The following is a 26,869-nucleotide window of genomic DNA, read 5'->3' on the forward strand; positions in this document are numbered from 1 at the left end:
ACTGGGGCAGTACCCCTCTTGTTACTAGGGTGGTGCCCTCAATGGTACATCTCAGTACCTTTAGTCAGGGAATATAATTGTACCATAATCCACTGAAATTATATTATCTAAGCTGTATTGACTCCACACACCCCGTCTCGTCTCCAGACTTTTTATTTTATTGTTCTGTTTTAAAACATTCAGTTATGAAAAGGTATAAATATGTACTTTTCACCTGGACAAACTTATTTAATGTTCACAATTGGACCTTAAAACCACTGTTGTACCTTTGAGGGAACATTTACATTGTTTGTACCTTAATGAATGAAAAATGTACCTGCACAGAACCTTTATTTCTAACAGTGTAGTAGTCCAAAGAAAAGTGTTTCCAAAAAAAAATCCAAAATAGTAACTTTACAGGAGAGGGTAAAATTTAAATTTTATTTAATGTAAGTTAATGTAAAGATATTTTATTCCTAGTGATTCTGGGGTATCTCTATTAGATTCTATATTCATCAGAAAATGATCACACAATGTAATTTTCACACAATGTTTGACAAAAATGAATGAATATTGTTTTTTTTTTTGACTGCATTTTTTAAAAATAAGGTATTCTAATCTAAAGGTAAATGAAATTTGTTTCTAAGACATATAGAAACAGTAATGTTGATTCATATATCTGATATCTTTTCCACTTTAAATTTAAATTTTAAAAAATGCGAAATGGTTTTGTTTGTCCAAACTTTTGACTGGTAGTTGGAGTTTGACTATACACGTCTGATCATGTAGTCTCATGCAAAAGTTTGGGCGCCCTGGTCAAATGACACAGTGTTGTTGATATTCTATGTGTAAATAAGTGAACACACCCTCCACAGAGAACACACTTCTGCACAGTTTAATGCACAAGTACTGTTTATTTACTGAATTTAACATATAGGGAACAATTTAGCATGAAATGTGGACTGTGCAAAAGTTACAGAACATTTTAGATTTCATGTTTTATTGTTTTCCAATATGTTAAACTCAGCAAATTAACGGGCATCATGCATTTTATGCAGAAAAATGACTTATTTAAGTGTGTTCTCTGTAAAGGACGTGTTCATTTATTTCCACTTAGAAAATAAAAAAAAAGGTCATTTGATTGGGGTGTTCAAACTTTTGCATTCGACTGTATTTGTCTTATTTTTTGTGTTGATATGTGTTGATAAGATAACGTACTGTATATGAAGAGGGAAATTAAAGCTGGGCTGTATTTGAACTGTTTTTACGCTGATTGATCAAAAACATTAGTATTTTTAACTTTCAAACTCACAGTATCATTTTTGATTGTGTATTCATTTGATCAGTGTGTAGTGCTTTTTTTCAAAATTAGAGTCTGGTTAACTGCTGTAGCCTTTACACATATTCTGTGCCCTATTTAAATATTTTTTTTTCCTCTGGTCTGTTATACTGCTTCCCTGAAAAATGATCATTACTGCGTCCAAATCATCCTCCGAACAAGAGCTATAAGGACATATATTCTAACATGGTGCTTAGTGCATTCCCTCTTTTAAAATCAAAAAGCAAACAGGGTTGCATAGTTAGCCTAATAACTTAGGCCTAAAAAACAAGCCTGTCCAATAGGAGAAGAGCTAAGAAACATTTTTATTGGACAATCCTCAACTTTTGGCTTTAGGGTATCCCAGGGGTCGGCAACCCAAACGTTAAGAAGAGCCATTTTGTCCTTTCAACAAAAGTCAAACCACCTTGAGAGCCACAGCATTTTATGTCCATTTGTACCATCGTGGTTGTAAATATGTCTCAGTATGTGCTGATGTACTAGTACAGGCTAATAAAAAAAAATAAATGACAACACAGCCTTACTTTGCTTTGTTTTAAGCTTTAGCTCAGCTATAGCTGCTTTTCTCGCATCTCCAGCAGGAAACTTTTCCACAAAAATAGAATAGTTTCTAGTAAAATGTCTCTCAACATTCAATTTTTTACGAGTCAGCTTCTCATTCACCAGCTTCTTGTTTGAACAGAATGTAACTGCTGCTCCATTTAAGGTGGAATGGGAAAATTAGAACAAGAAGCTGGTGAAAGAGAATCTGACTTCAGCTTTGTAACTTTTTAGAGTTTGACAGTTTCTCCTTGCAGTTTAAACGTATCAGGAAACCAGCTGGAGAGATTATAAATGCACGTAAGTCCATTCGTCTCCAAATTATCCACGTTCATTTTAAATCTCTCTCTTTTCATTAGCTACTAGCTAGGTGAGATTGTTGCCTTTGTTGCTATGTGACCAGCAGTCTGAGCACCAACCTTCAGGGTTAAAGGGTGAATTAGAAGATATAGGCTACAATAACTCCAGAGTTTAAGACCATTTATTATTAAAACTGTGTTGAACGACCAGCAGAGCTTTATTTTACTGCGAAGGAGGATTATTTTATTTTTACCTAAGAATCTAATTCTGCTCTGGAGCCGCAACAGGACAGTAAAAGAGCTGCATGTTACCGACCCCTGAGTTACCCAGTTTACTGAGAAATCCTGCTTTTTAAAATACCCCCAGGTCTATACAGTCAAGTATGGAAATTAAACTGCAAAAACAACCTGTTTTGATATCTTTGTTTTTGTGATGTCATGACAGACCAACACACCTACACACATCTGCCTATTCAGCCTACAGCAGTTTAGCCCTGCCCACTCACACTGATGTTGTTATAAGGAGTGTTTCAGTGACTTGAACAGCCTGTTTAATTGTAAGGGATGAAGTGAGATTGGAAGTGGTCATGGAAAAGTGGACTGAGATTGTTTTAGATAAATAAAACTACACAAAAATAGAGGGAAAAAAAGAGAAAATAGAAGAATAATGTAGACTATGGGCCCTTTTAAGAACCATTCTCTAAAGGTTCCTTACGGGAACCAAAAGTGATTCTTCAAAGGCATCGCTCCATCGCACTTTTGGTTTTAAGTTTATGATGATTTAAAACATGACAGACCATATTTTAAATCAATGTCAAGCTTGTAATGAATAATAAGAACAACCTTAACTCTGGTTCTCTCTCCCTCTCTCCCTCTCTCCCTCTCACACATACAGTCTATCTGTTCTTCTTAAGTAAGCAAATGAGTTAAAATATATATTGCATGTTGACTTTTCTTGACATTCTTTATTACTCAAAAAGTGTAATCACAGTTTCAGTTCTGCACATATAAGTATCGAATACAGAGCGAACAAAGAGCGTAAATTCATCCACTGTGTTAAAGGAGAACTCCACCAATTTTTCAAAATGCGTGTATAATTCAGTGGTTGAGATACAGAGTCATTTGGAGTGGTTTGATGTGAAATGGCTCATCGTAGAGAAACATACTGACTGATTTCTGTACAGTGGTGCTGATAGAAACCAGTGGTCGTAATGTCTACAACACAAATAAAGGCTTTTTATTTGCTATCCAAAATTTTATTTGCTATCCAATACGTTTTCTTTGGCTTAGAACAACTTTCATGTATTCCTCCATCATGAATGGATTAAAATGTATTTTAGACCAAATTCTTTTTTTCTAAAAGTACTATAAAACAATGAGTGCGTTTACATGCACTTAATAATCCGATAACTGCAGAAAATCAGATTTTGTCAGAAATCCGATCAATGCGTTTATATGAATTTAAGTAATCAGATACGTGAAAACTCCAGGTCTTCATGAGTCAGACAGTAATCAGATTTCTGCTTTACAACCGGCCGATAAACTCACAGAAGAAGATGTGACGTAAACATAATGTAAAACTCTTTTTTTTTAAAACATCAAATTACTTTACCTGCGAATATAAACATACATCATCTAGAAGATGAAGAATATTTAAATCCTTCATTTCATCAAGCATGTAGTCGCTTTCAGCGTCACTCCAAAAGTATTTTGCTGCATCTCGCTTATTTCTGGTACAGCAGTCTGTTTTCGCACATGCGCAGGCTGAGAAATCCGAAAGAAATCAGAGTAAGAGTTCACATGCACTGAGAAATCTGATTACTGAGATGAAAATCCAGCTCTCTTATTAGATTTCTTAATCAGATTTCTAGACCTTACTCCGATCTAAGGAACCAGAGTGCGCTGTTTACATGACCATTTGAATAATCAGATAACTGCAGAAATCTGATTAAGACCGGATTATTGAGTGCATATAAATACACTCATTGTCTCAGAGATTAGACAGTGTATTCATAAGCATTTCATGTGATAATTTTCTGTGCTGTAGCTTTGAGAGGCATTAAACTCCTCAGACATCCAGTTCCTATCACCACCACTGTGAACAACTGTGACTCTGTAAGTTTCTCTAAAACAGACCATTTCACACCAAACCACTGAATGGTTTTGCTGACATGTTAACCATTTAATTATGTATAAATGTTGAAAAATTGGTGGAATTCCCCTTCAAAGTTCCAGACAAACCATGTGCTGTAATCCAGAGTCAACTAGACTGTTGAAGGACAGTTTATCTTTGCCACTGACTTTTTATGAAGCCTTTTCTTGCCATTTCTCTTTTAGTTTGCTTATGAAAATCACCAATAACCGCATGATGACTTTTGTAACTAAGCGATTCTGAATGTTTTCTCCCGACTGTCCCTTTTTGGGAGGTGAGAGAAGAACATTTTTTTATTAATGTATTTCTGAGTGCAGTTAAGAGTGGTGATTTGGACGCACCTCTCACATACGGTAGCCTTCGAGGGACAACGTGATCTAAAACTGTGAAGTGTGTTTCAATGTTGTGACACAGACTTTGTGCTTCTGTACATAGAATCAGACTCATATGGCAGTTGCTTTGTAAGAATGTCTATTTCTTATTGTATTGTTGTTATGGTTCATTTTCTCATTAAATATTAAAGAAGGAGCAGCTGTGTTTGTATTTGTGTTTGAGTTTGAATTTTCTAGTCACGGTGCCATAACCAGCACTGATCACCAGGGGGCAGGATTGTACAGACAGATTGATCTAGTCGTGGCGAAAAAAGTTCAGATTTACAGACTTTAACAGCGGTTAGAGGTTTTTCGCATGTTTTACTGGTAAAAAAGTGAAATAAAACAGCTGATAAGGAGATTTTGAGAAGAACAATAGTAAATCCTCCGCACTTACAGCCAATGGAGCATGTTTAAAGCAATACTGATTGCATTCCAGAATAATAGGAAAAAGGTAAGTGAATAAAGCAAGCAAATAAATAAATAAATAGATAAATAAATAAATAAGCTAGCTAAAATGCATTCATGACGTTCAAATGCATGCTTATTTTTTCTATGTTTGCCTAAAGTAGACCTACGTTTTGGAAGAAGATTAATGAGAAAAAAGACATTTCAGTAAAAAATATAAATAAATAAATAAATAAATAGGATAAAATGCATGAATGAAGTTTATACGAAAATGAATAGGAAAATCGGACGTCAATAAATTAGATAAATAAATAAATAAAATACAGCAACAAACATAAAATAAATAAAATAAGACGCATAGATAACGTTTAAATGCATGTTTTTTTCCCCTACGTTTGTAAATAAATAAATAAATAAATAAATGGCAAGTGAGTGAATAAATAAAAAAACAATACAGTTAAAGTAAAATAGGTCAAATAAAATACGTATATAAATATAAAACGAATAAAAATGTGAGAAAGAATTGATAAACGACTAGCAAAACGTGCAGGTTAAGAGCAGTAGAGTAGTGGGCGTGGCGTGCTTATAGCGTCACGACGCAGGCTTCTTTTGGCGGGAGAATTGAGTCGGCGGTGGAAGAGAAGATGGCGGGCTGGTAGTGAAGAAAGCGAAGGAAAACACAAACTCAGCCCACTGAAACACGAACTACACGCACTTCTCTGTCAGTGTTAGCGCCCTAGTGCCGTCGGTTCTTCAGCTCTGAGACCAGACTGCACTTTTAGCTTATATGTGTGTTTTATAATCTCAGTTATTAAGCTAACTTTGATGGCATTGTTGATTTATTTTACCTGAAGGCCCAAAACCCAACACCAACAGGCCCTGTAGGCCTCCTGAAGGGAAACGACCACTGAACTGCTGACCTTTTAAATAAGACCAGTGCTTTGTCGTTTGTGCTGTCTGCTGTTTGAACCTGAAGTAATGATGTGAATATTGATCAGTATTTTTCTCAGTTAAACACTTTGTCGTTGTTTTTATTGATCCTGAGTTAAAACGCCTGAATGATGGACCAGCGGAGAGGCAAATAACCGAAGTACTGCAGGACACAGCAACTGCTGCCCAGGTGAGCAAAAACTCCCAGAAGCACACAGTCACAGGCCTGGATGAGCAGGTGGATATCTTGGGAAAGATGGCTCTTCAAGGGTTCTCTAGTAAAGACAATGGGTCTGTATAGAGCTATTTGATGCTTAAATGGTTCTTTGCATTGGGAATGGTTTTTAAGATTGGTGGAGAATGTGTTGTGCATGGTTCTTCATAGAACCTGTTAGAAAACGGTTCTGTATAGCACCAAAAAGCCTTCTCTTACATTCCTCTTCTGTTATTAAGTTTTACATTTTCAAAAAGGTTCTAAATAGAACCACAACGCATTCTTCACCAATCTGAAGGACCATTTCACCATGCACAGAACCATTTAAGCATCAAATGGTTCTAAATAGAAACACTACTTTTACTAAAGAACCCTCGTCCTTTTTTAAGGGTGTAGCTACACTCTTAAAGATGGTTCTTTGATGTTTTTTTAAGAAAATGGTTCTATATAGAACAATGAGCACTCTAAGAACGCTTTGCATGATTAAAGTGTTCTTTGCATCATGGACAAGTTCTTCAGATTGAAGGAGAATGTGTGGCAGATGGTTCTATATAAAACCCTATTAGAAAAGGCTTCTATATGGTGTCCAAAAGGGTCCTCCTATAGTTGTGATGTCAAGCTTGCAACTGTAGTTGCCATATAGAACCCTTTTAAAAAAGGTTTTATATAGAACCATCTACAACACATTCTCAATCAACCTGAAGAACCCTTTCATGATGCAAAGAACCCTTTAATCAAGCATGAAAGGGTTCTTCAGATTGCTGGAAAAAAAAGGGTAAAAGGGTTCTTCTATTGGTACAAGCTTGACATCGTCACTATAGAAGAACCCTTTTCAAAAAGCTTGTATATAGAACCATCTACAGGACATTGTCCATCAATCTGAAGAACCATTTCATGATGCAAAGAAATCTTTAATCAAGCAAAAGGATGTTTGAGTGTTCATGGTTCTATATAGAACACTATTCTTTACTAAAGAACCTTTGAGGCACTGTCTTTTTTAAGAATGTGTATAAACTGCAATGCAGTAAACATAGAAGGTCAAATGTGGTAAAATCTGTGCTTTGGTTTCACTTATGGTTCAGTTTAAGTGGTAAAATGTGTCTGGCTGTTCAGCGTAGGGCTGTTTAAAGGGAAATTCTAAAGGGCAGTTAAAAATGTCAGCATTATTAATCTAATCTAAGTCATTAAGGTGTGAATAAAGTCATCCAGAGTGGTCTGAAGTGAAATGCTCTGATCTAGACAAACTTAGTCAGAGCTGTTCACAGTGGTGGTGATGGGAACCAGACGTCTGAAGAGTTAAATGCCTCTAAAAGTTCCCTCACAGAAAGTTATTAGGTTAAATGTCTATGTAATGGCCCGTATGCAAAGATATACACGTAAAATAGTTTGGCTTAAAATGTTCGGAATACATTTTGGAATAAAAATATGGAAGAAATCTCACATGTAAAACATGCATTCGCATGTATTTTGTTTCCATATGGGCAGGTATGCTACCTAAGATTTCCACTATGTTGCCATGATCAATGTTCCATATAACAACTCAGACACTTGTAGGTTCACTGCTGGTGTTGGAAAGTGAATTAATTGTAGTATTTCCATTGTACACTTTTTGTGTACCCCCTGGTTCCTATCACCACCACTGTAAATGGTCTGAATCAGTAAGTTTCCCTACAATGAACCCTTTCACACCAAACCACTCTGAATGACTTTATTTACACCTTTGCGATTCAATTATGCAGACATTTGAAAAATTGGTGGAATTTCTCTTTAATCTCACACTGTTTTGTTGATTTACCTGCTGGACTGTTTTGCTGTTGCTCACATCTCTCACTTTTAAGGACTGTCATCTTATTTTAGACCAAAAGGATCCCAAAAAACACAACTAGAGCCTAACAACTTATTCCTATGCTGATAATTGCTGGGTACACTGAGAAGTTTCTTTGCAGTTCTGCGAATCTCTGTACTGGAGGAGGTTTCTGAGCTGTTACTTTTTTGGGCTGGTAGCTGCTTTTTCGTCTGCTTAAATTATTTGATGAGGTAACAGCACTTTTACAAGATGGTGGTTTAGACTCTTCGGTCCAGCTCTGAACGTCTATAACAGCATTAAAGAGATGTTCCACTAATTTAAATAGTTTTGCATAATTAAGTGGTTTAATGTGAAATGGTTCACTGTGGGGAAAACCTCACGTTTCTTTACGGCGCTGGTGACACAATCTTGATGGTAAAATAGTGGTGAATCTGAAAAGTTTTCTTTGGGGGCTATTTTGCCCCAGTAACACCCTTCGTGTTCCTCTCTGCCATGAATGGCTTTTGAAATTAGGTCAAAACCTTCTCCGAAGCATCATAAAACAATCAGGCAACATATTCATAATCATTCAGGTATATTAACTCTCTGTGAGGGAGCTTTTAAAGGGCATTAAACTCTTCAGACGTCTGGTTCCCATGACTACCACTGTGAACTATTCCGACTTGGTAGAAACAGCACATTTCATAGTAATCGTCTCTGAATGATTTTGTTCATAGTCTGCATTTACATGTATACTAATGCAGAAATTTGGTAAAAACTTTGCAAATCTCCTTTAAGGGAATGTGTGCGGTTGTCGTTCTCATAGAATGAGATGATCCTCTGTGTGAGATGACAGGCGTTTCTGAATTTCCCACTTCAAACTCAGGCAGGATTAGCAGAAACGGCTGCTTTACTCTTGCATGCGGATCAGCACGCTGTGTGTGGAGTGCTTCTGTGAGAAAAGCAGTGTAAGACTTGGGGGAAATCATTATTGCTGAATTAGTTTTTTCAGGTGTTCTTGCTCATTTTGATCAAATTGCACATTTCAGCACATACATCTGTTTGTTCATTAAATCTGCTTTGATTTGTGTTTTGCAGAAAAGATTGAAAAGTTTGGCCTAATCGCTTTCTGTGACAATCTAACCAAATTCCATCATGCAATACCAAAAATACTGTATAGAGTTGGGCAGCATGACTGTATCATTACTATGATAAATTGATTCACAATATGGGATAATATGCTTTTCTGAGCGTATAGTGGATATTGTCAGTGCTTAAAAACACTTGCCTGACTGCTTGTTTGATTGTTTTGATTTTTTAAACATGGTACTACTTTCTGTAGTGTCATCGTGTATCGTGAAAATGTGAAAAAAAAGTCTTGTGATATTACATTTTTGCCATATTGCCCACCTCTACTATGTAATATTTAATGTGAAATGTTGCATATTGCATTTCTTGATGGTGACTTTGGACCGAAGTTGGTTTATTTAATCCAGTCATTTTTAGGGATGCAACAATACAGGAATTGTTGCCAAGATCCAATATCTTTCATGTACATGTTTGCAGATGCTGATACATCAACATTTTTAAAAATGTTTCAGACACGCCCTGCTAAACACGAGCAAAACAGGCTGTAAAAAAATCTTTATTGCTTATCCTTTTGATCTTTCATTCAGTATTAACAAAAATCTAACCTCTATTTTAAGTATAGTGATTAAAAATAACCCTGAATCTTATCAGGAAATAAGTATTTTTCTCAAATCTGTTTGTGCCACAGTTGTTGGTGCTTTCTCATTCAATACTTTGTGCAGCTCCCTTCGCAAAGATAACAGCTCTGAGTCTTCTCCTGTCAGCTTAATGAGACTGGAGAACACATGGCAAAGGATCTGAGACCGTTACTCCATACAGAACCTATACAGAACCTTAAGATTCTGAGGTCTACACTGTGGACTCTCTTCTTCAGCTCATCCCACAGGTTTCCTATGGGGTTTAGGTCAGGGCACTGGGATGGCCATTGTAAAAGCGTAATTTTGTGATCAGTGAATTTTAATTTTGGGTTTGTTTATTTATGGATTGATTGATTCAGGCGTGCTTTGGATCATTGTCCAAAACTAGACAAGATCCAAACTATGGCCCAATTTAAACTTCCTGGCTGAGACAGTCAGGTTTTGATTTTATTTCTGCTGGTACTTGATGGAGTCTGTGGTAACATGTGTCCGAATAGCTTGTCCAGGGCCTTTGGAAGAAAAATAGCCCACAGTATCACAGATCTGCCACTATACTTCACATTGGGGGTGAAGTAATTTTCTGCATGGCTATCTTTGTCCACACCAAATTCATGGTCTAACTTTTTGTCCAAATTTTGGTCTAACCTGACCACAGAAATACTAAATAGACTAAATACTAATAGACTAAAAGTTTCAGTATTGTTTGGCAAACTGTAGGCACTTGAGTTTGTTGGTCCTTGATAGCAGAGTACCCCTTCTAGCAACCCCCGAAACAACTTGTGTTTATATAGGTGGTGTCTGATTGTGGTTTGGGAGACGTTCTGACCCCAAGACCTATCTAACGTCTACAATTCCCCATCTGTGATCTTTGGAGACTCTTTGTCCGCTCAAACCATCCTCCTCATTGTGTCTGTGGTCAGTATAGACTGAATCCTCTTCCCGGCAGATTCTCAACATCTCCAGATGTTTTAAACTTCTTCATTTTTGACCCGATTGTTGAAATTGGCATTTTCAGCTGTTTAGCTATTTTCCTGTAGCCATTTCCTGATTTGTGCAGCTCAGTAACCTTTTGTCGTACATCACTGCTGTTTTCTCTGGTCGTTTCTCATAACGATGGATGTATGAGGGCATTTGGCCTGCTTTTCATCTCATATATTCCCCAGTGAATCAGGAAGTCATAGCTAATCGTTTATGTTCCTAATCACTCAGGTGAACTGAAAAACATAAATTATGAATGGGCGTATACTTCAGCTAGATTTCACTCTTAATTTCTAGGTGTGCCAACAGTTAGATAGATATTTAAGATTTTGATAGATTTAAGAAAATTATTGCGTGACCAGATTAAATTTTTTCTATCAGTGTTCTTTAAATAAAGGTTAGATTTATCCTAATATTTGAATTAAAGACTTTTTCACAGTTTATTTTGCTCATGATTACCATGGGGTACCTATTTGTGTTGAGGGCACTGTTGAAATTAGGATATATTTATCTGGATTAATATTAGAGATCTGTAACAATTTATGTAGGGTTACGAATGCAGTAAAACATATAGAGTACAGAACCTCTAGCGTAGTAGACCAGCATCACCTACACAGTCTGTTCTTTTCAATACAATAAATACGTCACATATCAGTTTGAAATATCTGATTAATCTAAACTAGGGATGCATTATGATAATCATATCAGCATCAGCTGGATAATTGCTTAAAAATGATCAGCATCAGGTGCGCATTTATGTTTGACTGATATTTCATACTGATATTTGATGTATTTGTTGAGTTCCAGAAGAGCCGAATGTTCAGCCAATGCTGAAGTACTGCACTAATATATCTGGATGTTATTTTTATGGTACTTCATTTATAATCCTCTCGAAAATATCTACCTGGAATGCGAATCCAAGTACATCTAGTCCTAATTTCATGTGTGTTCACCTTGGGAGATACAGTATTGTGCAAAAGTTTAAACTTCTGGGAAAAATTTAGATTTAAAAGGCAATTTAATTTATCAGTAAGCATTTATTTGCTTAGAAAATCACTAATATTACAGTTTAAAACTACAATTGAAAATAATATTAATGCAGTAAGTGGTTATTTTATGCGTGTCTCTGTTTGTTTAACCAGTTCCAAACCTCTCCTCATGGCAGTCCAGGATTATTTGTAGTTATCATCCCACACGTAGTTTGGTTAATCAGTACATTGATATGTTAATCAATCAGCTGGTAATTGAATTTACTAAATCTGTGTGATGGCTGGAGGCATCCAGGAGAAACCTGGAACAAAACATTGTTCTTTAATCAGCTCACATGATATTAATTTTGTCAAAATAAGGCATTCTTTTTACTTTTTAACGATATTTATTTTTGCATTTATTCTAATGATATATGGTGTTTTTACAAATGACTGCTGAGAGAAATGGTTTTAAACAATGTGTTTAGTTGTCAAATACTTGCACAGTACTGTAAATTCAAGGTGGGAGGGATCTGTTATTGGTATTGGCCTATAACAACATGGTCAAATATCTGACGCTGATAACTTTTTTGTTTTGTTTTCAAAAGCAATTATTTGCTGATACCAATATGATTCAGATATCCTTGTGCATCCCTAGAAATGTTACGTATGTTTAATTGTACTCATTCATTCAGAATTGAGCTTTGAGTGAAGTATTGGAGATTATGCTTATGATATTTTCAGTCCAGTATTTATATTTAAAAATGAATACATTCTTTTGTTCATTTGTTCTGTTACTTTCATGGTCATTTTATTTAAGCATCATTCAGTGAACTTTTAAACAAATCCTTCCAGAGCGAATTTGTTAAAAGGTTTGTTCTGACTACAGTCTGTGTCAGATTTTCTCTTGTGGGCTGACACAAATGTGTTAAAGGAATGATTTAAGGGTTAAATAATGATTTGATGGGGAGTGTCTGGTGCCAAATGACACAAATAACCCTGCTTATAAGACTGCCTTCCCCCATTTCCACCCGTTTGGATTTATGTTCATACTTAGTGTGTGTTATGCATATTTTAATTCCATCCATATTTGAGATTCACATGCCAACTTGCCTTGGTAGAATTGAGAGTACCCCCTCACCCCACTGCTGCCTGGTCATTTGGTCCCACCATATACAATTTGACCACTGTATATTCATATCTTTAGCTGTTCCTTCATTCTTTTTAGTTCATGTATCGTCTAATAGGTCATCTTAACATGCATTCATTTATTTGTTCATTTACACACATGCTTATTTATTTATTTATTTATTCATTCATTTGTTATTGTTTTGTCTCCTGTAGCGCGTGTGTGTGTGTGGTGTGTGTGTGTGTGTGTGCGCATCCCTGTGTGTTGTGGTGGTGATGCAGTCTCTGTGGCTGATGGATTCCTCGTTGCCCGGGTTACAGGATGGCCTCCCCCGCCTTCCCTTCAGAGAGAGACTGATGGAGGCACTGAGCCTTGGCAAACACCGCCATTACTACATTTCCCAAAATCCATTTCACCACCACCCTCAGCAGCAGGAGGAGAAGAGGGAGGATCTGTGCCTGGGCTGCACTGAGCATGTCCCTAGGGTGCGCTCCCCCTCCCTTCCCGTCTCTCTCTGCAGAGCGAGGGATGATGAGCAGACGGAGGGGGGAGGGAGCGAGAGTGATAGCGAGAGCCTGCCGTTCTTCTCTTTCGCTTCATCCTCCTCTTCCTGTCCACTGCTCTCTTCAGCAGACGAGAGCGTATTGTGGCGTTCGATCAGCTGCTCCTGGAACAGACACAAACGCACACACACGCTCTGCGGCAGGCATGGCCTGAGCTCACACATCGCCATGGGCAACCAGGATGGAAAGCTGAAGCGCTCGGCTGCCGCGGAGGATGGAGAGATCGCGGCGGAGGAGTGCGGCCCCCTCCGAGACACGGCCGATGGCACAAAGAAGGGATTTCATGGCAAGAAATCCAAGCATGGCAAGGGAGGAGACAGTGGTGGAGGAGGAAAAAGGAAAGCCAAGTCCGAGTCCAAGTCCTCCGTCTTCTCCATCCGCAAACGCAAGAATCTGGCCAAGGTGAAGGGCCTGCTGAGTGGCTCGAAGGAAGATGCTCTGGACTCGCAGCATGACGAGCTGGACAGCGCACCATCCCTTTGCAACAAAACACCGGATCTTTCAGCTGACGAGCTTGGCCAGTCTGACGCCGAGGGAGAGAGACCCCTTATCCTCTCGCAAAACTGCCGACAAGAAACGCAGGAAACGTTGGCAGAGGAGAAGAAGGGCAGCTCTGGATCTGATACGGACATCTACAGCTTCCATTCGGCGGCGGAACATGAAGATCTGCTGGCGGACATTCAGCAGGCCATCAGGCTTCAGCATCAGGGAGTTGCAGGTTCACCTGGAGTGGAGCAGCTGGCCTGGGGGAAGGATTGGAAACAAAACGGCCTCAGCGAGGAAGCGAAAAGCAGCCCGACACCTGACTCTGAGGCATTTACTGTGCTGGAGGCTCTGCATAGACGAGAAAATGGCCTGAATTTGCACCTTGAACTTGCTAAGGCTACTCCAGATGAGAGGGAGGGAGAGAAAGAGAAGGAGAGAGGGCCGGAGGAGAGGGAGAAGGCACAAGAGGAAAGTGTCAATGGAGAGTTTAGCAGCTCAAGCCCGGACCTTTGTACTGCTCCCGTCTCCGTGGCAACCGGGACAAAAGAGCAGGAGACAGCCGAGGCTCCGGCAGCCCCCTCAGTTATCGAGGATGTGGAGAGGAAGGCCGTCACCACGACGACCAGCGTCACCAGCTTCCCCGACCTCACGGCCTCCTTCGAGAGTGCAGTGGAGGCCACGGAGGAAAATGAAGTGAATGGCCTGCAATTTCCAGCCCAGGAGGAAATAGATGGTTTGGATTTTCCATATTCTGGCAAGGAGGAGAACGGGCAAACCTCGGATACACTGTCCGAAGGTGAAGGACTAGAATCTTCTGCTGATTCTCTGGAGTGTGTTGTGCCTGCCGTGGACTTGCCGGCTGACAGAAACGAGGAAGAGGAAGAAGTCCAGGTGATCCAAAGGAGGAAAAGTAGCGTTTCGTTTCCGCATTGGGTCCAGCAAGAAAGTCCTCTGGCCACTCGGCTTCTGAAATCCAGCATCCCGGCTTCGTCCATGAGTCCTGCGGTCAAACCATACCCTCCCATCCACCCATCCTACATCAAAACCACGACCCGTCAACTCAGCTCTCCCTCCTGCTCTCCTGCCCCCTCGCCATCCCACAGCCCACGCTTCCCACGCCGTTCCCGAGGTGACTCCTCGGCGACCATTGCCAGGGCAGAACGAAGAAGGGTCAAGCGCCAGCGTTCCTACAGCATCACTGGACCCATCAGCCGCTCCGCCGACTGGACGGAAGAGCTCCGGCCACTGCCTCCCAAAACTGGGTCTGAGGATTACCTAGAGTATGGAGGCTCAGAGGGGACACTCGGGGCAGAAGGGACGTGCCTGGGTGCTTATCGCAGAGCTTCAGCTGGACAGGCCTCTACCTGCGGCTTTCAGGATGTATTTACAGGTGAGCCAGAGTCTCTTTTGACATTGTCTTAGTTTTTCTATCTATTTACCAACAACAAAACTCGTTATTTTTTTTAAAATTGGTTAATCTTTCTATTGGTATACAAATAATAATCAACTGATTAGTGTTATGCTTTCTGTGGCTTCTTGCCATTTGCTGCTGTCATTGAAAGTTCCATCATGCTGTTAGTAATTGAACTTGACATGATGCCGATTCAACACCACATATTGTTCTTGGGCTAGTATCAGCAGAAAATGCTGGATGGTGTATTGGAGTGAAAAAACAATGAATGTGGTCCAGTCCTGTAACAAATCTGTCCTGAAATGGCACTCACTAATTTTAGCTGTGTAGTTCTCCCTGAGGGATAGATGAGTGATGGCTTATCTTTAGATAACAATCTTGCCTTAACCTTCAGTTAAAAACAGCTCAAAACAGCCCTAAAGCTTAGTAGTTTTGAGAGTATATCGCTATACACTCAAGAATTCAATATGGGATGTACCGATACGGGAATTATATGCTGATGCCAGTATCTGATATTTGTTGTGTACGTATCTGCTGATATTGATGCCGATAGACAAACATTATTGGGACTAGATACACCTGGATTAGAGTTACAGAGAGAGAAAACCTTTTGTTTTTGTAGGGTTTGAAAGGTAGTGAAATGAATAAAACATAATTTAGTATAGTAACCCCTAAACGTTCTGGTCTTCTAGAGCATTTTTTCCCAACCCTGCTCCTGGAGTACCTCCTGCCCTGCTCATTTTAGTGTTATCCTTGCTACCAATACATCTGATCCAACTGATAAGCTCACTTAACAAGCCCATTCTGAGTTGAAGTGGGTGTGTTGGAGCAGAAAAACACTAAAATGTGCAGGATGTTCAGTTAGGAGCCACTGTCCTAGAGTGCAATCCAATCATCATCAAACATTGTACAGCCTAATATTTTTGATCTAGTTATTTGCTGCTGACCTACCAGTTGTTCGCTGAACATAATGTTTTGTGTAATGTATTTGCTGTAGTACTGTGTTTCTCAGTGCTGGTCTGAAGGGGTACCTGGGGTATATTTTAGTGCTTTCTCAGCTCTATATTGTTTGTAAGGCCCATAAGGAGCAGCTTGGATCTATGAGCTTGCATTAAATTTATACCAGCGTTATATTTCAGAAAAAAAAGTCTAGAACATTTCGATTTGAGAGGTTTTAGAATTGTGGATAGATTTATTTAGATTTTAAATGTGATGAGCTCAGAGCTTCATTCAGCCACTATAAACAGGGAAGCTGGTGGAGTGAGGAATGATGGGAGATGTCACTCTGGGCTTCATGCTGATGCTGGAGAACAGCACCGAGCAGCCAGAGAAACTGCGACTCAGCTTGTTTCTGAGGGTGTGAATCAAAAGAAGGTGGCGTGTGTGAACAGAAATAGTCTGAATGTACAAGTGAGAGAAATAAGGGAAGAGAAGGGAGGTGGAGTAAAGAGAATGTTGGAGTAAATCAGAGTGAATGAATTTGTTTGTTTAGCTGTGTTTCAGCCTTCATTCCCTCAGTCTCTGTTTTTTCTCTTTCTCTTTGTCCATCTGAGCCTCTGTGTCTGTCTCTTCTTGTCACTGGCCTTTGTGTATGTGATTAACAGTGCAAGAACTGTCACACTGCAGGACACTGAATTAAACTAACTAAACTTCCTGAAAAAGTGTTTCAGCTACTTCACGGTACAGTCAGTGCTTTTAAGGAAACTTTACAACGTAAGTTAATGAGTTTAATCTTCTGCAGGGCATTATTTGGAGTCTTTGTTTGGAGACTTCCTCTTGGTTACATTGGCCCTCATTCACCAACCGTTCTTAAGAAGACGTTTTTTTTTCTTAAAAGTCACTTGTACATTTTTCATGAAGATTCTTATATTCAATTTTGTCTTATTTGGGATTTGTTCTTGGGTAATAACAATCTACACACACTCAAGAACACAAAGGAGTGAAAAATTCTGCAGTTTAGAAACGCATCATAAATCTGACAGACTTTCTCTTAGGTCCTTTGTCAATAACACATTGAAGAAGAAACTTAGGAAGATATGGGAGAACAAGGCTCATTGATCGGAGGGTCATGATACAACTACATCAATTTTTGGAATATTTAAAGTGATTTATAATACAAGGTGATTCAGAAAGATTCATCTGATTTCAAAATGATTTATTTCACTTGTAAATCATTACAGAACAATGCAGTAAACTGTAGATGGGTTAATTGAGCATAAAGTTTATGTAGTTTTACAAGGTGCTCAATATGAACCTCCTCCAGCTGTACAGACAACATCAACGCCATAGTCAAATTCATCCCATGCTCGATTGAGCATGTCGGGTGTCGCTGCACTCACGGCTCTTTCAGTGCGATTTCGGAGATCATCCAGTGTTGTGGAACCAACGACGAACGCTCTGAGCTGTTGGAGGTTCACTGCCGACGAAAATCACGTTGCACAGTTATGACTGATTCACTCTTATTGAAGTGGAGAACGCAGAACGCTTTCTGCTCAGGGGTCTCATCTCCTCTCAGACTGAAGGGAGCCATCTTCTGGTGACAGTCAGAAACTCTATGACCCTCTCTTTCAATTGGTATGTGATTGGTTCCTAGGCACCTCACAGTAGTAAAAATATGGTGCTTTGAAATTGAATAAATGTTTTTGAATTACTATGTATTCCAAAAAGGATTTTTCCGAAAAGCGTACATCATTGTAGCTACAAAATCACTCATCTCACTTTTAACCAGAGTCCTGCCTTTTACATCAGTAGGCACAGATGTTTAGGGGTAAAGACTGAAGAATGGTTCGGATTTTCTTGGCATTTTTTCCACAGTATTGAATTTGGATTCATCGATATCGATACTTGTATTGGGTATTGGCCTGATAACGTTGACAACTGATAATGCTCATTTATTCATACTTGAGGTTATAAAAATACGCTGATAGCATGTAATGTAAGCTTAGTTAGTGTAAACCGAACAAATGACTCAAGGTGGAAGCAAGCAAGGGTCTGCTCACAAAAGGAAGTGTTTGTGATCCTGTGGTGGTCGGGCACAAAGTCGTTGGTCACTGTAAACATTCCACCTTCGCATTGTATTCCCAACAGGAATTCAGTGTGATTTTTTTTCGCCCGTTTTTAAACACACACAAACATAATGACAGCCACGTCCCCAATATGGATGGAGACACACAGGCGAGCAGAAAGGGAGGCAAAAAGTCAACGTTTGCTACCCAAGTCCGTCTATGCCGACTTTACTCTGTTTGACTGAATAGAAATGCTAGGTATAAAGAGAGACCGTGTGGTCAAACCTTGTATACACTGATCAGGCATAACATTCTGACCACCTCCTTGTTTCTATGCTCATTGTCCATTTTATCAGCTCCACTTACTATATAGGTGCACTTTGTAGTTCTACAGTTACAGACTGTAGTCCATCTGTTTCTCTGCATACTTTGTTAGCCCCCTTTTACCCTGTTCTTCAGTGGTCAGGACCCCCATGGACCCTCACAGAGCAGGTACTATTTGGGTGGTGGATCATTCTCAGCACTGCAGTAACATTGACGTGGTGGTGGTGCGTTAGTGTGTGTTGTGCTGGTCTGAGTGGATCAGACACAGCAGTGCTGCTGGAATTTTTAAACACTGTGTCCACTCACTGTCCACTCTATTAGACACTCCTACCTTTTCAGTCCACTTTGTAGATGTAAAGTCAGAGATGATGGCTCATCTGCTGCTGCACAGTTTGTGTTGGTCATCCTCTAGTCCTTCATCAGTGGTCACAGGACGCTGCCCACAGGACGCTGTTGGCTGGATATTTTTAGTTGGTGGACTATTCTCAGTCCAGCAGTGACACTGAGGTGTTCGAAAACTCCAGCAGCACTGCTGTGTCCGATCCACTCATACCAGCACAACACACACTAACACACCACCACCACATCAGTGTTACTGCAGTGCTGAGAATGATCCACCACCCAAATAGTACCTGCTCTGTGAGGGTCCATGGGGGTCATGACCACTGATGAACAGGGTAAAAGGGGGCTAACAAAGTATGCAGAGAAACAGATGGACTACAGTCTGTAACTGTAGAACTACAAAGTGCACCTATATAGTAAGTGGAGCTGATAAAATGGACAATGAGCGTAGAAACAAGGAGGTGGTCAGAATGTTATGTGCAGTTAAAAATGCCTGATCGGTGTATGTCTGTGCACAGTGTGGTTAGCCTAGCTGTTGTAGCTCAGTTTCTCACCATGTTTGCTCAGTACTGGGTGCACAGCATATTATTTTGAATGAAACCTTTATTTGAAATTCATAGAGCTGTCTGTAGGGGCTGCGTTTCACGTAGCATGTCAGTTGGACAGTGTTTTCTTACAGTGTGAGCTTATAAATCATAGGTTTTATTTGTACACAATGGTCTATTCAAACGTAGCGTGGACCAGCCAATCAAGATATGTAAAATTTGAAAAGTGAGCTATTGCTGCTGTCACTGTGCTACAGAGACTGTTGTTGAAAGAAACTGACGAGGAGCATCAGAACAAAACTATGAAACATATTTTACGTACAGCTGTAGAAGTGCTTTTCTGATGTGGAGCAAAATCCATTCTTCTCCACTGCAACGCTACATGATCCAAGATAACTAATTTAATATAGCAGGCTAATGCACGTCATTTAAATCAGCTAGATTTTAATTGTTGTATTGTTAAGGCACAGTGCACTCATTTACACTAACTACTTAATTCTAAATAGGTAATTCATTGCGGTGTCAGACTCTGTATCAGCGAGTACTTAATATGTATTCGTAATCATACTCGATCTGAAAAAATAGTATTGATGCTTCCCTAATATTGAAAGACTGTGTCTGTACCACAGTGAGCAGCTCACTGTAGGAGCTAGGATGGTTCAGTTAAGTTCCTACAGTCTACAGAAACAGTAGAGCAGGGTGATGCTGTATTTGTCCTGGAAAAAAAAGTCATTCTGTGCCTTTACAAAGTCTGTGACTTTACATGACCAATGGCAGCATGCATTTTATTCTATAATTATATATTAGAGAACGTTTTCTGTATTACAAAGCCCCCCCTGTAGCTACGTTTCTGGTTTGTGGGAACATGACCACAGTTGTTAAATGGTGCTTTTTGTTTCAAAACTTTTTTTTTTTTTAATAATTTGGCAGGGACAATACAGATAAACATTTACATAGAATGCAACATATGTATATAGGGCATCTAGCTTAAGCCAAGCTTTTTATGTAAAATCATTTTCTATTTTTTCTCTCCAAAATATGGGCCTTTTTTGTCTCGACAGCGACATTGAAACCCACCAAATTATGTTGTGAGTATCAAGTTGAAAACCGTTGTCTTGGATAATCAGAACTGTGTCAACAGCGCGGATATTTCTCTAAAATAATAAGGTTATTTATTTTTTTTTTCTTCATGCCATCTCTAACTTGTATGCATCATTGTTAGCCAGTGTTTGGATTTATTTGGTAAAGACACACCTTGTTTAAAGTTGGAACACTGCTAGTAAAATATTTGATTGATTTTCTTTGTGAAACTAAGTAAAGACATCATCTACGTGGAACTTAAAATGGCATTTTTTTGACAATTTTAAGGCACAAGTTCTATTTATTTGTTAATTTTAACATATTAGGGGAAAAAAAATGTAGAATGTGCCTCACTTTTTTCATAGGCCAAATTTTATTTATTTATTTATTTTGCAGTGTGTTACATATAGTAATTCTCAAAGGTGCTTGAATGCGCTTCTTGTTGTCTGTCTGTCTGTCTGTCTCACATGGCGTTGAACATGAGTGTAAACACATCCACATGTGTCTCTCGTCCACATGAATATGTATAGACAGTCATGCAGTCAGGCACAATCTCCCCCCCTTTACTTTAACAACGCATGACACACGTATGTCTTCTCTTCTCTCTCTAGTTCATATCACTCATTTTGTGTGTGTGTGTGTCTGTCTGTCTGTCTGTCTGTCTGTCTGTCTCTCTCTCTCTCTCTCTCTCTCTCTCTCTGAACTAGGCCACAGACTGATTTTAATAATAAATAAGCCACATTCCTGTCTGCAATTTTATGGTCCTTATCTGAACCTAGAGGTCAGAAACTCCTGCTGGTTTGTTTGTATGTCTGATTGAAGCAAGTCTTTGGTTCATTTACTAGCAAAAAAAATCAAATGTAGCGTTTCCTCCTGGCTTATTCATCCTTTAGATTCATTTATTTGCTCTCTCCCTCTCCCTCGTTCTGTCTCTCTCCTTGTCACACCCACCCACACTCTCCCCTCTCAGGCTGAACGTGTGTGAAGAGGCTGGGGGAGGGGTGTGTGGTGTTTTGTGTCTTTCAGTAGCCACCAGGCCAGGCTTTCAGAGAGAAACAGACCAGCTGAGCTTCATGACTCAATATGGCACAACATTCAATATAACTACCTCTGATATGCAGTCAGCAGGGCTGCATGATGATATATATTTTTATTGTTATTGCGATGATTTTCTGTGATAAGCATGTTGTTAAGGGCTGTGATGACAGAATGGATCAAATTACCTCACCAAGTGATGTAATTAGATTGGTGTGAAGGTCGCATTAGAAACCCAGCATGTGCTTCCCTGCACTGAGACTGAGACACAGCTGTAAAAATCTGATGGGAATCGTATCGTTTGGATCCGATTTGCAAAAGTCGGATTGTGTGGGGTTTTAGTCTGTTAGTCTGAACAAATGTTTCTCTAGAATGGAGCATTTCACATCGAACCACTCTGAATGACTTTGTTCACGAATTTAATTGTGTTTAAAAATAAAAAAAATAAAATAAATGAATCATCAGTGCAATTCCCCAAGACTTAATGTGCATGTTAGTATATTTGTTCTTCCTTGTGGTTTTTCTCTCTCACTTGCTCTTTCATATCTTGTTGCTTGCTTTATTTATTTAGTTCTTTCAGCTGAAGGTTGATGTGAATTCTGACATTGTGTCAGCATCTCTCTTCATGCCTGCCAGCCTGTTTTAGCCCTCCTGAGTCAAGAGGGGGATCAAAACCTTTCTGACACCTCTCAGCCCCCTACACTGAATTCAGCTTTTTGGCTGAATGTAAAATGTCTGTATGAGAAATTGGCATCTTAGCCTTTTTTGACAGTTAAATGTCTGCATTTGTGTTGGAATAGTATTAGAATATCTCAACTAGAGATTTTTTTCCTTATTATGAATAAAACATTCAACACTTAAAGGGCCCAAATGTTCATGTGGTTTTATCTGTGCCTTTTAGTTCAGGATGATACTCTCCGTTTAACTTCAGCATAAACGGTCGGGGCTAAATATATACAGAATAGGTGAATATCCATAAATGACATCACAAAAAAACCTAAGTTCAAAATGGTCTGTTTTTGCAGCTAAGTTTCCATATATGGACTGTTTGAATTGTATGTTCTGAAGCAAACTGAGTTCAGTCACTACATCAAACAAAGATGTGATTCAGTTTTATATACTATTGGCCCTTTCATTTTTATTGCATTAGAAGTGAACTGTTCCTGATCATGCGGTTGATTTTTGTGGTTTAACTTTGGGTTTTTGGTTTGTGACTTTGAGTTTGAAATGGTTTTATATGCAGCTTCTTTCACTTAACGTGGCGCAGTATCACCTGGTTGTGTCTTGACATTCTGTATGTCACATGCTTAGTCTAAAAGGTATGAAAAGAACAGAAATTATTTGAATACTTAAGTAAATTATTCAAATTCACTTGTGTACTATTCATATTCCAGATACAGTGCCCAACTTAATTTTTCTTTTCTTCTATTTTGCTTTTTTTTATTTTTTTTTCTACCTTAAGCTCCACTTACATAATTTGTGAGGGTTTATGTACTGAAAACGGTCAATTAATTTTTATTTGACCATTTCCATCCTCTCTTTATCCTTTAGAATGACTTTGGCATTTGCTCTAATTGGCCCATTATGTATTGTCTCACTCATAAAGCATCAATACTGAAACGCTCCTTATTACGTCAGTGTGGATGTGTGGGGTTACCCTGATGCAGTCTGAATGGATGTATGTATGTATGTAAATGTGTTGCTTTTTGCCACTTGATAACTCATTACAATATGATCTCTCTTCCTTTGACAAACTAGACTAACCTATCTTGGGCTGCAACTCGCTACACGAGAAGTGAGGGATGCGGCGTGTTTTGTACTGCATTTATGGTAATGACAGAAGATTTTCAACTGGTACACTAGATCAATGGGTAAATCACCCACTACTACACTGAAGGTATTATATTGTGTGTACCTTGGTGCCTTTCTGATAGATTTGCTTTAAAAGTAGCTGATTAAAGATGATCTGTAAATGTAAACAGTGCTTTTCTGACATGGTTCAGTGATGAATGCGTCACGTTCCTAAACAATTCTTTCATTCTTTTTAAAAGCACATTTGGAACCACTGTGATTAAAAAGTTCTTCAGGGAACCAGAAAGGGTTCTTTTATGCTGTTGCGCCAAAGAATCCCTTTCCACCCCTTTATTTGTAAATGCATTAGAGGAAGCCATGCATCTACGGCGGTGCTCGGGTAAAATATGGCAGCGACAAACCTTAGGACTTAGGACCGTCCTGAAGATCACAGGGATCGGAGCCCTATTTAACAGCTAAGAAAAGCTCAGTTATGTTGGATGTGTGATGCTGTGAATTTTATATCACAAGGTGAAATGGATCGTGATGAGCTGAAATGAAAATTCCTGGTCAAAACTGAAATTTCGTTTTCAACTGAAATTAACTTTTATTGGTTAAATCTACTTTTAGTAAAATAAACCCTGAGCTGACAGTAAAACAGTTTGTGAGTAAACATAAACTATTAGTTTGCTGAATGTGCCCTCACAGTTCTTTGTCCTCAACCTCAGAGAATGACAATACACACACACACACAGCTAGTCTGCTGTCGCTGTTTGAATATGTCTGTGCTGATCAGCTCAAGAAGGCAACAAACAGCATATTTAAAGACTTTCTTATTTTTATTACCATTCAAATGATTTGTGCTAGCTTTTAGATTTTAATGTCACCGTAGTCCTACTTGAACTTTTTTTCCCTTCTCGTTCCAAAAACCAAAAGTGCCACTTCTGACTATTTTTTGGCCAAAATGTTTGTGTTTAAAATTTCAGTGCATTCTTAATATTCCATCATGCAGTTGTTGCTAAATCCGGCTCTACTGTAGGGTGAAATAAGTGTTGTGTTCTGTAGTTGTTCTGATGGATGCTAAGTTTTGTGAACAGTAGGATAGTTTGACATTCGTCTTTTTAATCCGTTTTTTTACTTTTTTTTATTTTTTTAAAGGTCCACTTCCATAATTGATGTGGATTTATGTACTGAAAACAGTCAAAATGAATTTTCATTTGACCGTTTCGTTCTCTCTATCTTTTGGCATGGCTTAGGCATTTGCTCTAATTGGCCTGTTATGTATTGTACTTCACTCATAACGCATCCATACTGAAACGCTCCTTATTGCGTTAGTGTGGATGGGTGGGGCTGCCCTGATGCAATCCGAATAGATGCGTATGTGTAAATATGTGTTTCGGTATTCGAAATTTCAGTGCATTCTTAGTATTGTATAATGAAGTTGCTGCTAATACCAGCTCTACTGTGTGGTCAAATAAGTGTTGTGTTGTTTTGTAGTTGCTCTGATGGATGCTTAGTTTTGAGAACAGTAATTTATGACAAGTTCATCTTGTTTAAGCCCAGTTTATTATTCTTAATATACTTGTCTGAAATGTTCTAGGTTCCCCTGTTGCTCACATGAACATGTAAATGTAGCACCTCTTCTCTGGTGGTGCATAAGTAACCAGTTGTATGTGTGTGTTTGATATTTAACAGAAATTGAAACAAATATTTAGTGATGCTGAATAATATCTGTTTCAGCAGATATGTATTAAACAAGGCATTAGATGTTTAGATTTGACTGATATTTCTGTAATGCTGATCCAGCTAAATGTCCCAGTTTCTCCATTTTATGAATGTTTGTATCAGCATTAGCAGATATGCGGGATCTGCATAATTCCCGTATTACTACAAATGTAGCACACTTTGCAGTAAAAGTCTGTGTGTATTTGTGTGTGTTGAGTGGAAGCTGTTACGCTAGACTGCCTGGGGTTAAACTAATATTGACTAATGAAGCCAATGGAGTGGTACTAATTAAATTAGGACTGTGCTGAGAGAGATACAAGTTGACCGTCAGACTGTGTGCATGTGTGCTGGACCAGTCTATACTAATGGACACTGCTCATGAGATTGACACTCAGTAGGCTAGTCTGGTGGCGTTAATTAGTGAATGTTTTAAAGAGGTCAGAGTGTCTGCTTCTCAAAGTTCAGCTGCTTTTCACTCAGTTTTGCGTGGCTATACTTACACACATTTTAAAATTGTGCTGGATAAATTTGAGGGGCGTCTCAGGATGATTGCCACATGAACAACACAGTCTGTTTTATTGTTGGCTTCCCCATAAAATCTCCCACACCAGTGATATTGTATCACCATAAGTTAAAATTAATAGCTGAGTGGATGAAGATGCTGCTTGCACACTGAGTCTCTGTCCGTGTGAGTAAGCATCTTGCAGTGAGCCCAACATCTAACTCCCACAACCTGTTACTCCTATCTGCATTACCAGAGCATTTTCTCTCTGTGCTTCAAGATGTCCACGTTTGTCAGGAAAGGTCTGCCACTTCAAGCAAACCCTTCAGTTACCCCTAACGTGAATGTATTTCTGCCTACTATCTTTATTCGACTTATAAACACGCTCCTTCATTCAGAATTAAAGCCAGGTTGAAGTTGTTTCGTTTACTTGTCAGCAATGCCAAGTTCTTCTGTGCTTTTTGAAGGGCTGTGTTGAAGGGCTCAGGAATCCCAAAGTCGCAGTTCGAAAGGTTTGAGAACTGTGTAGCAGTATGCATGACATTTACTGTGATTAGTGCTGCTTTTGTTTTCATATTGGTTTACAAGATACATTGCCTTACAAAAGTATTCAGACACTTTAAAACTCATAAGATCTGCTGACAAATGGATTCTGATGTGGAAAATTTACTGTAAGGCCATATTGGCTTGCAATAAAATTACTGGCTGCAACAGTCTGTGTAAGTACACAGTATAACCTGAGGACACTTAGCCTCTTGTTATTTGTCGGCCTGGTCTGAATCCAGAGAGAATTGGCTATGCTTATGTATTGCAAAGGGTGAGGATCCCTAAGAGCATTTTCATATATATATATATATATATATATATATATATATATATATATATATATAAAAATAATTTCTTTTTTTGTGTTATTTTATTTTGCAGCTGTTGGTGTGTGTATCTTGTTCATACAGCTTTGAATGTCGAGCCTTACTTTACAGAAAAACCTTCATCCTGCAGAACAGAACTGAACCTCTACATAGTGCTTAAAATAAAGGGACATAACTTGAAGCTGTTGGTTAGTCTGTAACTGAATATGGTCTAATTGATTAAACTTTAGGCTAGATTAAGCGACTAAAGCTAGATTAGCTACTGCTAGCTTTACCCAGTTTTCTTTAATCACGACATTTACTACATGTAGCACTTTGTTCAGTCTTTTTTTCTATAGTAAGTTTATTTGAGGCCACCTTGAACCTGG

General features: G+C 38.8%; 1 protein-coding gene across 1 annotated transcript in view; it reads left to right on the forward strand.

The window, feature by feature from the left end:
- The first annotated feature begins 13,095 nt into the window (after positions 1–13,095).
- The window catches only part of fmn2b (formin 2b), a 132,015-nt gene continuing 118,241 nt past the window's right edge, over positions 13,096–26,869 (forward strand). Inside the window, exon 1 of the mRNA XM_036571989.1 lies at positions 13,096–15,259. Within this exon, the coding sequence (XP_036427882.1) occupies positions 13,096–15,259 (2,164 nt within the window). The remainder of the gene's footprint in view (positions 15,260–26,869) is intronic.

The sequence above is a fragment of the Colossoma macropomum genome, unplaced genomic scaffold, assembly GCF_904425465.1.
Source record: "Colossoma macropomum unplaced genomic scaffold, Colossoma_macropomum, whole genome shotgun sequence".
NCBI lineage: Eukaryota > Metazoa > Chordata > Actinopteri > Characiformes > Serrasalmidae > Colossoma > Colossoma macropomum.